General features: G+C 44.5%; 1 protein-coding gene across 1 annotated transcript; it reads left to right on the forward strand.

The window, feature by feature from the left end:
* The first annotated feature begins 3,878 nt into the window (after positions 1 to 3,878).
* On the forward strand, positions 3,879 to 10,839 carry SNU13 (small nuclear ribonucleoprotein 13). Its single transcript, XM_077452524.1, has 3 exons — positions 3,879 to 4,032; positions 4,241 to 4,361; positions 10,240 to 10,839. The coding sequence occupies exons 1-3, from the start codon at positions 4,030 to 4,032 to the stop codon at positions 10,500 to 10,502; spliced, it is 387 nt and encodes a 128-aa protein (XP_077308650.1). The 5' UTR covers positions 3,879 to 4,029; the 3' UTR covers positions 10,503 to 10,839.
* Positions 10,840 to 14,885: the final 4,046 nt, after the last annotated feature.

Genomic DNA, 14,885 nt, shown 5'->3' on the forward strand with positions numbered 1-14,885 from the left:
AATGCAAGAGGAAACGGTAGGTGCCAGACACTTTTTGAATGCAAAGAGATTTATTGTCTCTAAAACAGAACTGAAAGAGTATTAGGGCCGAGACACTCTTGGGTAGATGCAATGTTAATTGGCAGACTCTGAGACTTCTATAGGCTGACAGCTATACAGGTGAAGGCCTCCAGTCGGACGCCACATCTGTAGGATGCTGTCTCCTATGGCAACAATCTTGTAGCTGTTACTAACGGTAATGGTATTTAACTATTTGCAACATGAACAGTTCTCAGCTTACCCCACAACCTCTCACAGTGGGTCTTCACTCAATGAGCTCCCAGTCTCTCTCACTAGACTTCAGATCCAATAGCCACTGGATCCCCTCTGCTCTTTCACTTTAGCACTCAGTATCTTCCTCAAGCGTCACACCCGCTTCTTTGCTGGGTCCCTGGCTTGGCACTCACAGATACTCCCTAAGCTTCACCCTCGCTGACACTGGTGATCCACAAGCATCACATCTGCTATCCCGCTGGGTCCCTGACTTTTTGCTGCATTTGCTGAAGTTTTCCCACCTCTTCACTGTCCCCAGCAGTTGAGAAGTCTGCTCTGGTACTGGCCTCAGCTTACTCACAGTGGTCTCTGGTAACAAGGTGGATGGTCTCTTAGTGGCGACAGCTTCCACTCTATCTCCGACCACGACTGGTTCCCACGGGCAGTGGAACTTTACTTCTGGTTGGATTACAAGCCTGCAGACCCAACCCTATGCTGCTCTCCTGCTTCTTGATAGGCCCTCAGACAGCCTAACAGCCAGATGCCCCCAGGATAGGCCTAAGGCCTACGGCCTAGCAGCCTGGGGCAGAATAACACACGTCTACCAAGACAGCCATCCAGGTGTCACAGAAACCTGATCACCTGACTTCACCCAAATTAATAGGCTCTCTTAGCAGGCTAAGGGACCCAAGAAAAGCCCTACCTACCCTGAGACACCCCAGTCATTCATAATCTGTCTTTGCTATGCTCTTGACTTATCCAATGTCACCAGATACCCAGCCACCTAGTGACAGAAGAGAGAAGTGCAGCAATTCCAGAATTAGGGCAAAATCAATTGCTCTCCTAACAATTGGCCAAGGCAACTATTGCCTGGCAACTAAATTAAATAGCAGCTGTGCCTAAACATCAAGGTGCTACACACACAAATAGAGCTTTCTTTAGGTGGTATTTAATCACCACTTTTTTATTTTTTGCACTATAAATTAAAAAAGACAGTTTTGTAAAACAAAATTCATTTTTCTTATTTTCGGTTATAAAGTTTTGCAAATTAGTAACTTTTCGTCATAAATTTTGCCCAAAATTTATACTGCTACATATATTTGGTAAAAATAACCCAAATTAGTGCATATTATTTGGTTGGTTGTTTAGAGCAGGCGATTGGCTTTCCGAGGATAACAAACGATGTGGCTAAAAGCCGCTCGGTTGTTATCCTGTAGGAGCGGAAGAGGACGTCCCCCCTCCTGCCGCTCTTCCCAGGCCTCCCGGTGGCACCGGAGAGCCGATCGACGATGGCTAGTGACAGACTGGAACAAACCCGGAAACGGCTTTGTTCCAGTCTCCTTGATGTAAACATGGAAGCGGCGTCATGACGTAACTTCCTGTTTACGTAGCTGCCAATGGCACCGGATTTTAAAAAATATACAGTTTTCAGATACACCGTTTTCGGTGATCTGAATACTTTGAAGTGCAAAGGAGGGATTTGAGGTCTTTTAGACCCCCGATCTCTCAATAAAGAGCACCTGTCACCAGCTATTACTGTCACAAGGGATGCTTACATTCCTTGTGACAGCAATAAAAGTGATCAACTTTTTATTTTTTTTTAAAAACACAATTTATTCATATAAAAATAAATAAGAACATTTTTTTTTTCAAACCGCCCCGTCACCAAAAATGTGTCAAAAATGTCCGATGTGTCCGCCATAATGTCGCAGTCACAATAAAAATCGCTGATCGCCGCCATTACTATCTGTCCCCTATTTTGTAAATGCTATAAATTTTGCGCAAACCAATCGATAATCGCTTATTTCGATTTTTTTTTACGTATATGTCAGAAATAGGCTCAGTCATGAAAGGGTTAAAACCACTGCTCCTGAAAAAAACATGTAGTGCTGGCTCCTGAAGAGCACACGCTATATGTTTTGCAATTTAATGTTACCCTCAAAACTGCAGTTTGGTTTGGGTCTAATTGTTCTAAATTTTGACCTCAGCATCAGTGTGACTGGACTGCAGGGTGTTCTGCCTGGCCATGGGGGGCGCTGTCACTTTTGGCAGGCATGAAACACAGTCTAGTTGGGTGCATGAAGGTTGCTCTCTTTCGGAAACCAGCCCAGTGGGAGTGTCACTCTTGCTGTGCTTTCTGGGAGGGGGTACTTAAGGTGCGCATGTCACGTGTTTCGAGGTTTCCGGTCCAGAAGCATGTTCTGACTGCATGGTCCTGCTCCTCCTGACCAGCCCCCAGGACTCTCATGGCCTGGGGTGCGGATCCACCCAACTTTACGTCTCGGGGCTGGCTAGCCCGAGGCGAAGAAACTGAAAAAAGGATTCGGAGGTAGTCCGGTGCCGTCTCGGTTAGTGGCGAGGCCCTGCAACTGTGAAGTTATCCAGTGGGGGGTCTCTTCTGGAGAAGGCCATGCAAGGGTTGGCTTCTCAACAAGAGCCTGGAAAAGCTGAAGGACCTAAGCGCATTCCATCTTGTGCGGTATCGCCGGATCGGCTGCAAGATACTGGTACCACATGAGAGTTCTACAAGATTTCAAGTTTCCCTTGCGTGTTTTATAGCAAAGTATGTGGCAGAGTCTTATTCCTGACTCAAGCACCCTGTTGGCTGCTAGGCTTGGTGAGAGAAGTACTATCCAATTAGGGTGAGGATCCAGTTGTGAATGGCTATTCTCTGGATTTATTCTAAGTGAGAGACTGGTTCATACTGAATTTATCGATAAGATTACCTGGACTTTTCACCTAAACCCTCTGATCCTATGTTGAGAGACTGTGTTGTTAACTACTTTTTGCAAATAAAAATCCCTTCAAGTAGATCTGATTGTCAGTCTCTGCAGCATAGTTGCCAACATTGTAAAAAAAAGGTCATGGGTTTGTAGCTGTGGCATAGAAAACAAAATGCGGTGTGCAAAGCTCCATTTCTATTGGCAGCCCCATACATTCCCACATGGGCTCCGCCTCTTGTTTCTTCATCATGAGCTGAACTTCAGTTAAATGGGCGCGATGGAGACAGCATTACCTAGAGGCGGCGGGGGAAAAAAAAAATTGGAAAGATGCAGATTTCCTGGGAAACGGTAAGACTGGGACAAAGGTCTAAATCCCAGGAATGTCCCGGGAAATTCTGGACAGTTGGCAAGTAGGCTGCAGTTCTTGGGCCATCTACCTCAGGAAACCCCTAGACGCATACGAGGTGAAGGAGGTAACAGTAAGCCCAATAAATTCAGCCGCTCCTTCAGGGGTCAGTGCTACAAACGATTGGTTTAAAAAAATGTTTTTGCATTGATACATGTCCCCTAGGGCAGTACCCGGTTCCCTAGAAACCTTTTATGGCCAATTACTTGTATATAAGCCTTCAAAATGGGCACTTTTGATTTTTTCCTGTTCCGCTCCCATAGACTTCAATAGGTTTCCCCTGTTCGGATGTTTTGCTGCAAGGGGAGGGGGTTGTTCGTCCCATCTCTGTTACAAAACCACCACCACGCGCTGCCAATACTCATCTATTATTGTGGAAGTGGTTATTAGACTAAAGACCTAATACAGTGTTCTGTCCTGTGTTACAGCGCCACCCAGCGGTGAAATCTTGGCAGTAAGAGCGCAAGTATACAGTCGTCGCTGAGCGTCACAGGAAATTAGTTGATACAAGCTCCGCCTTTTCCTCTCTTCGAGCGCCGGAAGTTGGAAACACGTTGCCGCTGCATTGCTGTACGCAGGTTCATTCCATTTTCCTCCGTGAAGCTTCCGGGCAGAGAGGACCAGACGACTTCATACCCGCGTGTAAAAATGGTATGGGGGGGATATGTTGAGGGTAACCTGCATGTCCATAGTGTGGCTGTGTATGGGGGGGAGGGGGAGTGTACCGTGTTATGAAGATGTGTGCGCACGTGCTCAGACTGAAGCCTCCTCTTGCTGTCGCCCTGCGTTCCTGTTCTCTCTTTGCTCGTTCTCATTGTATGGAGACGGCCGGACTTTTATTCGGTGTTTTATATTACAGACTGAACCAGAAGTGAACCCCAAAGCCTATCCATTGGCCGATGCTCAACTTTCAAAGACTCTTCTAGATCTGGTGCAGCAGGGCTCCAATTACAAGCAGCTCCGCAAAGGAGCCAATGAAGGTACGTAGCTTTGTGTAGGAATAGTATGTTTTCATGTTCTCTTCTACTCTGTGCTGGCAAAGGATTGTCTCCCACGTAAGAAACCATAGGAGTGCCAGTTGTATTCTCCTTGGAATCCTGGGGTGGAGGATGACTGGTTTATAATGTTCCAGTGTTCAGTCATGATGAATATGACAAAACAGGTTCTGATTAACCACTTACCATCCGCAGGCCATCATATGACGGCCTTGACTTTGCGGTGGTATATCTGAATGATGTCTGAGGCTACAGACATCATTCAGATATCAGCATTTTCAGCCGTCGATTCTCTGCACCATAATGATCACATCGGCTTTTCTGCCGCTTGATCGTTCTTACGGGCGGCAAAAGGGGACTCCACCCTCCCGCTGCCCTCCGGTGCTTCTACTGACTCACAGCAGCGAACGGTGAGTCGGATGCGGGATCCGCCGGCCACCGGATGTTGGTCATAGAGATTTCCGGCAGACCAGATGGTCGCTGGAGTCTCTGATAGTCGAAGGCTGGGCGCGATGTTATGACGTCATGCCTGGCCTCTGCGTTCAAAAAGGCTTCCCAGCCTAGTGGTGAGATGTGGGGTCTTATTTATCTCACTGTAAAGAGGTCCTGTCATGTTATATTCCTATTACAAGGGATGTTTACATTCCTTGTAATAGGAATAAAAGTGATCCTTTTTTATATATAAAAATTATGTAAAATGAATAATTTTTTTTTCTTTTAAGCGCCCCTTGTGCTTGTACGCAGAAGCAAACTCATACGTAAGTCCCGTCGACGTATGAAAACCGTGTTCAAAGCACACATGAGGTGTCACCGCGATCGGTAGAACGAGAGCAATAATTCTAACCCTAGACCTCCTCTAACTCAAAATACGTAACAAGTAAAAAAGTTTAAAGCGTCGCCTATGGAGATTTTAAGTACCAAAGTTAGGCGCCATTCCACGAGCGCGTGCAATTTTGAATCGTGACATGTTGGGTATCTATTTACTCAGCGTAACTTCATCTTTCACATGATGCAAAAAATTTGGGCTAACTTTACTTTTTTTTTTTTAAAGCGTTTGAAAAATTGCTGCGCAAATACCGTGCAAGAAAAAAAAAGTTGCAATGACCGCTATTGCATTCTCTAGGGTGTCTGCTAAAAAAAATATATAATCTTTTGGGGTTCTATGGAATTTTAGAGCAAAACAATTATGATTTTTACATGTAGGAGCGAAGTGTCAGAATTGGCCTGGATGCAAAGTGGTTAAAGTGCATCTAAAGCCAGAACCATTTTCCCCTGAAGATATTGGCTTCATGTACACAGGATATGGGGAAAAAAGTAAATGCTGCTTTTTTTTCACCCGTCCTCTAAAATACACCCCGGTGTGGCAATGTGCTCCTAGGAGTTCATTGGTGAATTGGGAGTTTTTACAGGCTAAGAGTCGGTAACTGGTTTTCACAGGTACCTAGCTCCCACTTCCTCTCCTGGTGTCGCAGAGCGGATGTTCACCCCCCCTTCCCTGCAATCTTCTGGGACACATCACATGTCCTAGAAGATTGCCTGGCCATTCAAGACAGCGCAGCTCGACATGTGCGCCTGGCTGTGAAGTCACAGCCAGGTGCACACACTTGCACTGCCATGGAGAGGAGCAAGGCATCGGGCGGCCGCATTGCTGGCCCGTGGGACAGGTGAGTGTTAAGTCAACAGCTACACTTTTTGTAGCTGCTGACTTTTAAATGCATGGAACTCCGCTTAATTCATTCACTTTTAATATTCAAAGCACTCTCATCTGCATTCTTTGTTTTGTTCGGAAATCACTTTGAAAAGCACCCTATAGCATTTCTAGCTGCAGCCATTTTGAGGGATCATGTAGCATTTACTTCCTGGAATCCATCTGCCGCTATTTCAGGCAGGAGGGTGTACTTGGCCAACAAACCCCTCCAGATGAAAGGGGGGGGGGGCGTAAAACAAAACATGATATACTTTCATATCTATTTACTTATGCAAGCAGCATAAGTATTAACCGTTTCATGCCCTGCGGCATACTTTCTGTGGTTATACTGGGTAGATGCCTGCAGATATCACCCCTGTACTTTTTATTTTGGCTTGTGAAGCACTGTCATAGGGCTGACTGGACCGGAACAGCCCGATCAGCTCTATGGTCTAATAAATCGGAAGCAACAAGTGTTTTGTCACTTCCGGTTTTGCTAGTTGTAAACAAACCATTACTGGTTTAATAAAACATTGGATGATACCAATCTTGGTATAATCTGAAGCTTTTAACGGTAGAGGACAGTTATGTGGTCAAATAGACTCCAGATGTCTCGGTAAAGGCAACTTGTCACTGCTTACAAAATAAAATATAATATAAATATATAGTGTATGTACAGTGTAAAACAGAATAATAAAAAAAATGAAGTGCCCCCACCATGCGCAAAGGTGAACACGTTTCTGTCCTGCAACGGTATGTAAACAGCGATAGCACCACACGTGCGTGTATCGCTAACAACGTTAGATCGGGAGCACTAATTCTAGTACACAGCCTCCTTTGTAAATTCAAAATGGTAACCTGTAAAGTCTTTTAACAGCGTAGCCTATGGATAATATAATGTATGTAGTTTATCACCGTGTCATGGGTGTGTGTAACTTTAAAGCATGTCAATATTTTACCAAACGATTGGGTATTGTGATTTTGTGAATTAAGTGTAGTAATGAGTGAGTGCCTTCCCTCCTGAACCATACCAGGCCACGTGCCCTCAACATGGGGGGGTTGCTTTGGGACAGGGAGGTACGCTACCCATTCTCCAAAAAAAGTGTCAAGGTAATAGGTTTTGACAATTCTTTTTATTAAAAAATAAGCGTCCCCTGGGAGTGCAGGAAGATCAATTGGCTATGACAGCACTCATCACTGCCCTCACAGCTGATTTGAGAACTACAAGCCATCATCCGCAATGACTGTAGGCATTCATTCACACAACTGTGAAATTATGTGGTCGCGTAGGTGGATCCCCCCCCTGCCAGCACGTTCCTCCTGCAAGCATTTGAAACTGTTCCCCATAAATGTTTACTGTATAAAGTAAGGTATGGGCCATAGGGTTAGTACATGGCTTGAAAACTGGCTACAAGGGCAAGTTCAGTGGGTAGTGATAAATGGGGAGTACACAGAATGGTCAGGGGTGCAAAGTGGGTTCCCCCAGGGTTCTGTCCTGGGACCTATCCAATTTGTTCATAAACTACCTTGAGGATGGGATAGACAGCTCAATCTCTGCATATGCAGATGATACTAAGCTAAGCAGGGCAATCGCATCCTGTGGAGAAGTTGAAACGTTTCAAGAAGATCTGAACAAATTAATGGGGTGTGCAACTACATGGCAAATAAGGCTTGGAGCCGCGTTCTGGCAAAATTGATTTTTATTTTTTAAATGTCGGCAGCTACTAATACTGCAGCAGCTGACTTTTAAAATATGGACACTTGTCTGTCTGGGAGGCCCGCAATGTTCTCACGCGAAGCCGTTCTGTCCGGGTGGAGGTGCTGCCATCTTCGGTAAGGAAATCAAGAAGTGCCTGGTTCCCTGCTGTGCATCCTCGCTGTTCCCTGCTGTCTTCTGGGACCTATGTGTCTCCGAGAAGACGGTGGGGGGGGGGGGGGGTAGGGGGCCGGACATGGTGTAGATTGCTGCGGAGCCTGCAGTGATCTATGCCCAAGAGTTTAGAGAAAATACCTGGATTATACAGTTATATGCCCCCCCAAAAAGTGCCAAATCTGACGGGGGGAGGGGGGGGGGGGTATGGTAATCCGAAAAGCAGAAGTTCCATTTTTGGGTAGAACGCTGCTTTTAACCACTCCCCGACCAGCGCACGACGATGTACGTCGACAGAATGGCATGGGCAGGCATATTGGCGTACATGTACGTCCAATATTCGATGCCGCCCTACCATCGGGAGCGTGCCGCCGGCGGCAAGCTCCCGCGCTGGTCGGGACCCCCGTGAGTCCGGTCGCGGGACCCGCGGACTCGATCGCCGCGGGCATCCCCGCGATCGTCTCACGGAGCGGCCGAATGGAGGAAATGCTGTATAACAACATTTTTCCATTCTGCCTAGCAACTAGTGACGCTGATCTCTGCTCCATGTGATTGGAGCAGAGATCAGTGTACACTAAATGAAAGCCCAACCCCCCCACAGTTAGTAACACACCCCTAGGAACACTTAACCCCTACACTGCCACCCACTGGTTAACCCTTTCACTGCCAGTGTCATTTACACAGGAATCACTGCATTTATATAGCAGTGATTACTGTATAAATGACAATGGTCCCAAAAATGTGTCAAAAATGTCCGATGGGTCCCCGACAATGTCGCAGTCACAATAAAAATCGCAGATCGCCGCCATTACTAGTAAAAAAAAAAATAATAAAAAATTATTAATAAAAATGCTATAAAACTATCCCTATTTTGTAAACGCTATAACTTTTGCGCAAACCAATCAATAATCGCTTATTGCGATTTTTTTTTACCAAAAATATGTAGAAGAATACGTATCGGCCTAAATTGAGGGGAAAAAAATGTTTTTTTATATATTTTTGGGGGATATTTATTATAACAAAAAGTAAAAAATAATGCGTTTTTTTCAAAATTGTCGCTCTATTTTTGTTTATAGCGCAAAAAATAAAAACCGCAGGGGTGATCAAATACCACTAAAAAGCCCTATTTGTGGGAAAAAAAGGACGTCAATTTTGTTTGGGAGCCACGTCGCACGACCGCGCAATTGTCAGTTAAAGCGACGCAGTGCCGAATCGCAAAAAGTGGTCTGGTCTTTGACCAGCAAATTGGTCCGGTCTGAAAGTGGTTAATATGGAAAATGTTAAAATGGTGCATTTGGGTGGCAAAAATATTAATGCAATCTACTCGGGGGGGGGGGGGTTAAATAAGGATAAAACTTTTATGCGCAGGGGAGTTTAATAAGACTCGTGGCCACTCATTAAAATTAGAAGAAAAGAGGCTGGACCCTACTACTCGGGGGGGGGGGGGGGTTAAATAAGGATAAAACTTTTATGCGCAGGGGAGTTTAATAAGACTCGTGGCCACTCATTAAAATTAGAAGAAAAGAGGCTGGACCCTAAACTGCCGGAGAAGGTTCTTTACTGTATGAGTGGCACCGATGTGGAATTCCCTTCCACAGGTGGCGGTCTCAGCAGGGGGCATTGATGGTTTAAAAAAAAAAAACTATTTAGATAAGCACCTAAATGACCACAACATACCAGGTAATACTGACATATAATCACACATTTGATGGACTAGTCTGTTTTTTTTTTTTTTTTTTTTTCCCCTCACCTACTATGTAACTATGTATTAGTATTGGCGTTTTTGCAGTACATGAAGAAAAACACTGTTAGCACTTTAGTAGATATTAGGAGCATTCAGCATATTTTTCTGCTGGAAAAACACCACAAGAAACTCTACAAAAACTATTTTATTTTCTGCTCACGGAAGCTGAAGCTAAAAAAATGCTAATAGCCTAAAGTAGTGTGCATGGACATATAGGATAACATGATTTGGCTTCTAATAGTAGAAAAAAAATGCTTCTAGGAGCTTGAAAAAAACTCTAGTGTGCGTGGAGCCTTAAATAGGCTCATTCACGTTAGAAACTGTTTAGATGTGTTTTTCCTCAGCATTTTTAGGGTCTTATAATTTCCGTAGATAACTGTTTGTGCTTGGCACAAAAAAAGACTTGGATTTTGACTATCTGGAAATAGAAATGTTGGCTAAATTGTTCACGGGGTTGCTTCTATGATGTGCATAAACTCAATTTTTATACACTGGAAGCGTTGATTTCTCTATGCTAAATGTTTTGTTTGTTTTAATGCCATTTATTTATTTTATCTTGCAGCCACAAAAACATTAAACAGAGGGATTGCAGAATTCATTGTAATGGCAGCTGATGCAGAACCACTTGAGATCATTCTTCACCTTCCTCTCCTCTGTGAGGATAAGAACGTGCCCTATGTCTTTGTGCGCTCTAAGCAAGCATTGGGAAGAGCTTGTGGTGTCTCAAGACCAGTTGTTGCATGTGCAGTTACGATTAAGGAAGGTTCTCAGCTAAAGCCCCAGATTCAAACTGTCCAGCAATCTATAGAGAGACTGCTGGTGTAATTTTCCCCCCTCCTTTGAAATGACAGATGGCATAGTGCAGTGTACATTTCTTTTTTTCTTTTTTTTTCTATAACCTGCTTATGTAGGACTATTGCAAATTTCAAAAGGAGTATCTTGACAGCGGCTCCTTTAAAATCTCCCAGTGTGTTCTGTCAATGGTAACGTTTACCTTTTTTTTTTTTTTTTTTTTTTTAACATTCAGATGTGAGCATATATTTTGGCTTTTCAAAAAAGGAAAATGCTTAAAAGAAATTTCAGTAAATCTTTGTTCCCCCTGGATACTAACTTGTATTATGTGTTTTTTTTTTTTTAAATAAAAATATACATGTATGCTTAATTCCTCCCTTTGGGAAATAGTAATGTCATGTTTTAAAATGGTTATGTTTTGAGGGTAAACTAAACTTGCATATTTAATGTACCAAAAATTGGGCTCCTGGCTCCAAATACGACTTTGACCAAAAAGACTCAAGATTAGATATGAGATGCATGGTAGAAAATGTGTACCGTATATACTCGAGTATAGGCCGACCCGAGTATAAGCCGAGGCCCCCAATTTACCCCCAAAAAACTGGAAAACTTATTGACTCGTGTATAAGCCGAGGGTGAGACATGGCTGTCCATCCCTGTGTGTGTGTCCGTCCATCCCTGTGTGTGTGTCCGTCCATCCATCCCTGTGTGTGTGTCCATCCATCCATCCCTGTGTGTGTATCCATCCATCCATCCATCCCTGTGTGTGTGTGTGTGTGTGTGTGTGTGTGTGTATCCATCCATCCATCCATCCCTGTGTGTGTGTGTGTGTATCCATCCATCCATCCATCCCTGTGTGTGTGTGTGTGTGTGTGTGTATCCATCCGTGTGTGTGTGTGTGTGTGTGTGTGTCCGTGCAGCCTTGTGTGTGTGTCCAGCCTACCTGTGTCCCAAGCCTCCGTCCCGTGCCTCCTCCGTCCCGTGCCTCCTCCGTCCCGTGTCTCCTCCGTCCCGTGCCGTGCCGTGCCTCCTCCGTCCCGTGCCGATGGATCGCCGCTCTTCTCGGCGGCCATTCTACAATTCAAAATTCCGCCTCCGCCTGTGATAGGCGGAACACTCAATTTCCCAGCAGCCTGTGTTCCGCCTATCACAGACATCCTCTCATACTCGTCCGTAGTATGAGAATGAGCGGCTGTCCGTGATAGGCGGAACACTGACTGCTGGGAAATTCAGTGTTCCGCCTATCACAGGCGGAGAAGGAGGCGCGGCTTTTGAAAATTAATGTCCGCCGTCTGTCTGCTCGATACGCTGATCGAGCAGTCAGACAGCGGCGACTCGAGTATAAGCCGAGGGGGCACTTTCAGCCTCAAAAAAGAGGCTGAAAATCTCGGCTTATACTCGAGTATATACGGTATATAATTTTTTTTTTTTTTTTAGATTAAATTCTTACTGTGTGCAGTAAATAACATAAGCATGTTTAATCTTTATATGTAATTTTTTTAATTTTTGCAGTAGTGACATCAAAATCATGTATGCAGTAGTTGTGGCAGAAACTGGATTTTTATTTTTTGATACTTAACTGCTTGCCGTCCAGCGCATGATGATGTACATCTGCAAAATGGCACAGCTGTGCAAATGGGCATACCCGTACGTCCCCTTTAAAACACAGGCTAGCGGGTGTGTTCCCACGGACTCAATGTCCACCGGTGGCCTGCGATTGTGACACGGAGATGCCTATGTAAACAAGGCATTACCCTGTTAAGTCTAGCAACATGACAGGGATCTACTGCTCCCAGTAGTCAGGAGCTGTGATCTGTCATGTTCTAGTGAGCCCATCCCCCTACAATTGGAACACACTGAGGGAATGCATTTAACCCCTTGATCGACTCCCAGTGTCTAACCCCTTCCCTGCCACTTGTACTGTAATCTGCATTTTTATACCGGTAGCACTGATCGCTCTATAAATGTCAAGTGTCTGATCTGTCCTCTGCAATTTTGCAGTCATGATAAAAAAAATTACTAAAAAAAAAAGCCATACATTTTTTTTTCCCCCTCTATTTATTTTGTAGACGCTATAACTTTTGTGCAAACCAATTAAAGCGGGATTCCACCCTAAAGTGGAACCTCCGCTAATCGGATCCCTCCCCCCCTCCGTTGTCACAATTGACACCTTTCAGGGGGGAGGGGGGTGGAGATACCTGTCAAAGACAGGTATTTTCACCCACTTCCGGGCATAGACTCCCGTGGGAGTCTACGCCATTTCCTGCCCTGCCGCGCTGTCTGCTGGGACACACACGGGTCCCAGTGACAGCGCGGAGATTTCCTATTGCGTGGCTCGCGCATGCGCAGTAGGGAACTGGGAAGTGAAGCTGATTCGCTTCACTTCCTGATTCCCTCACCTAGAATGGTGGCGACAGCAGCCGAGAGCCGAGCGATCGATCTGCCTCGGCTGCCGGCATCACTGGAACCCGGGACAGGTGAGTGTCCATTTATTAAAAGTCAGCAGCTGTAGTATTTATAGCTGCTGGCTTTTAATATTTTTTTTTTTTTTGGTGGAATCCCTCTTTAATATACGCTTATTGTGATTTTTTTTTTTATTTATTTTTTATTTTTTCCCCTATATCTATAATTTTCTTTCAAATTGCATGTAGAAGACAACATATCGGCCTAAACTGAGGAAGAATTATTTTTTTCTGGGATATCTATTATAGCGAAAAGTGAAAAAAAAAATGATATCCCCCTGTGCTGACAGCATTTGCCAGTGTTAAAAAAAATCACTGCCAGCCCCTTCCACACTGCTCCTCCTGTGTCACTCGTATTATAAAATGAAGCTGCCCTATACCTCAATAGCTCAGTTTTTTTCCCACTGACCTGGTCACTGCTATCTGATGTCGCATAGATGGTCATGTGAGCGCTCTCCAATCTAAAGCGAGGAGGAGAGCAGCCAGAAAAATGTAGCTACTGAGATATTTACAAGCTCTGTTTTATTACACCGACACAGGAAGAGCGGTGTAGAAGGGGGCTGGCAAGTGATTATATATTTTTTTTTTCTATCAACTTTAGACTATGCAGACAGCGCTGTTCCAGGGCCAGGAGAGGTGGGCCGGCTGGCCTGACACACCCCAATGGGTGGCTTTCAGGGCGGACAGCCCGATTCCCCCGCCCCCTGTTGGTATTATATCGGCGTATAACACGCAGACCTCTATTTTCAGGGGAAAAAAGTGCGTGTTATATGCTGATAAATACGGTATATATTAATACAGGATTCATTTCTTGCCTAGTTTCTTTTTTTTTTCTCCACCATTTCCAGCTGGATTCGTAGAACAGTGATCCAATACCATGCTTTTTTTTAGACCGTGAGGCTCTGTTCCAGATAACTGCATTTCTCCAGAATGCCGAGCGCGTCCTGGGCTTTTCTTCCTTCTGCCTCACTTTGCAAGGTGGCTAGCTAGTTGTCAATTCACACCTTTTACCAAGTTTTAAAAGGTTGGTTTACCTGCCTCAGTGAAGGCCATATTTTGCCAGAAAGTGTTGCTGTCTGGGGTTGATGCTCTTTTTTGGTTTTTCTTATTGTTTTGGGCCCAATTTATTGGTGGCACTGCCAGTTATGGTTTTCGTTTTTAAGTTGCATGGGGCGCGCTGTTCCCCAAGGTTGTGGCATCAAACCCATCCATGAAGGAGTTTGGCTGTGTCCTTCAATGAACTCAGAGAAAGGGATTCTATGGTGAGTACAAACATCCATTATTTTTTTTTAATACAAGTACATGGTGAGACATATCAAAAATATGAAATGTTGAGGTAACATACACCTAATTTCCCTCTTATGTTATCATACCCTTGAAAATGAGCAGCTGTTTTTTTCTGAGTTGCAAAGAACTGCCAGCCAAAACCAAAGGGGCTACTAAAAAAGGGGAAAGTGCATTATTCTCCACCACCTTCTGAGCCTGACGTGGGCCCCTTTCACACATGCCTTCAGTTTGTTTCATCAGTTCAGTCATGTTTTTGCAAAGAAAAATGGATCAGACCGCTGCGCAATGAAAGCGTAACATAAAATATTGCAACAACCGCCATTTTATTCTCTAGGGTCTTTGCTAAAAATATATGTTTGGGGATTCTAATTTCCTAGCAAAAAATACTTATTTTAACTTGTGAACAAGTGTCAGAAAAAGGTTTAGTCTTTAACCACATAAGCCCGGACCATTTTTCTGGCCATTTTTATTGTGACTGCGACATGGGGACACATCAGAAATTTTTGGGACCATTGTCATTTATACAGCAATCGGTGCTATACAAATGCATTGATTCCTATATAAATGAGACTGGCAGTGTAGGGGTTAAGTGTGTCCTGGGGACGTGGCTGTGTTTTACACATGTTGTGTTTTATACATCACTGATCTCTGCTCCAACCACAGGGAG

This window comes from Lithobates pipiens, unplaced genomic scaffold (genome assembly GCF_037356315.1).
Source record: "Lithobates pipiens isolate NorthernLeopardFrog02 unplaced genomic scaffold, aLitPip1_a1.2 Scaffold_23, whole genome shotgun sequence".
Taxonomy (NCBI): Eukaryota; Metazoa; Chordata; class Amphibia; order Anura; family Ranidae; genus Lithobates; species Lithobates pipiens.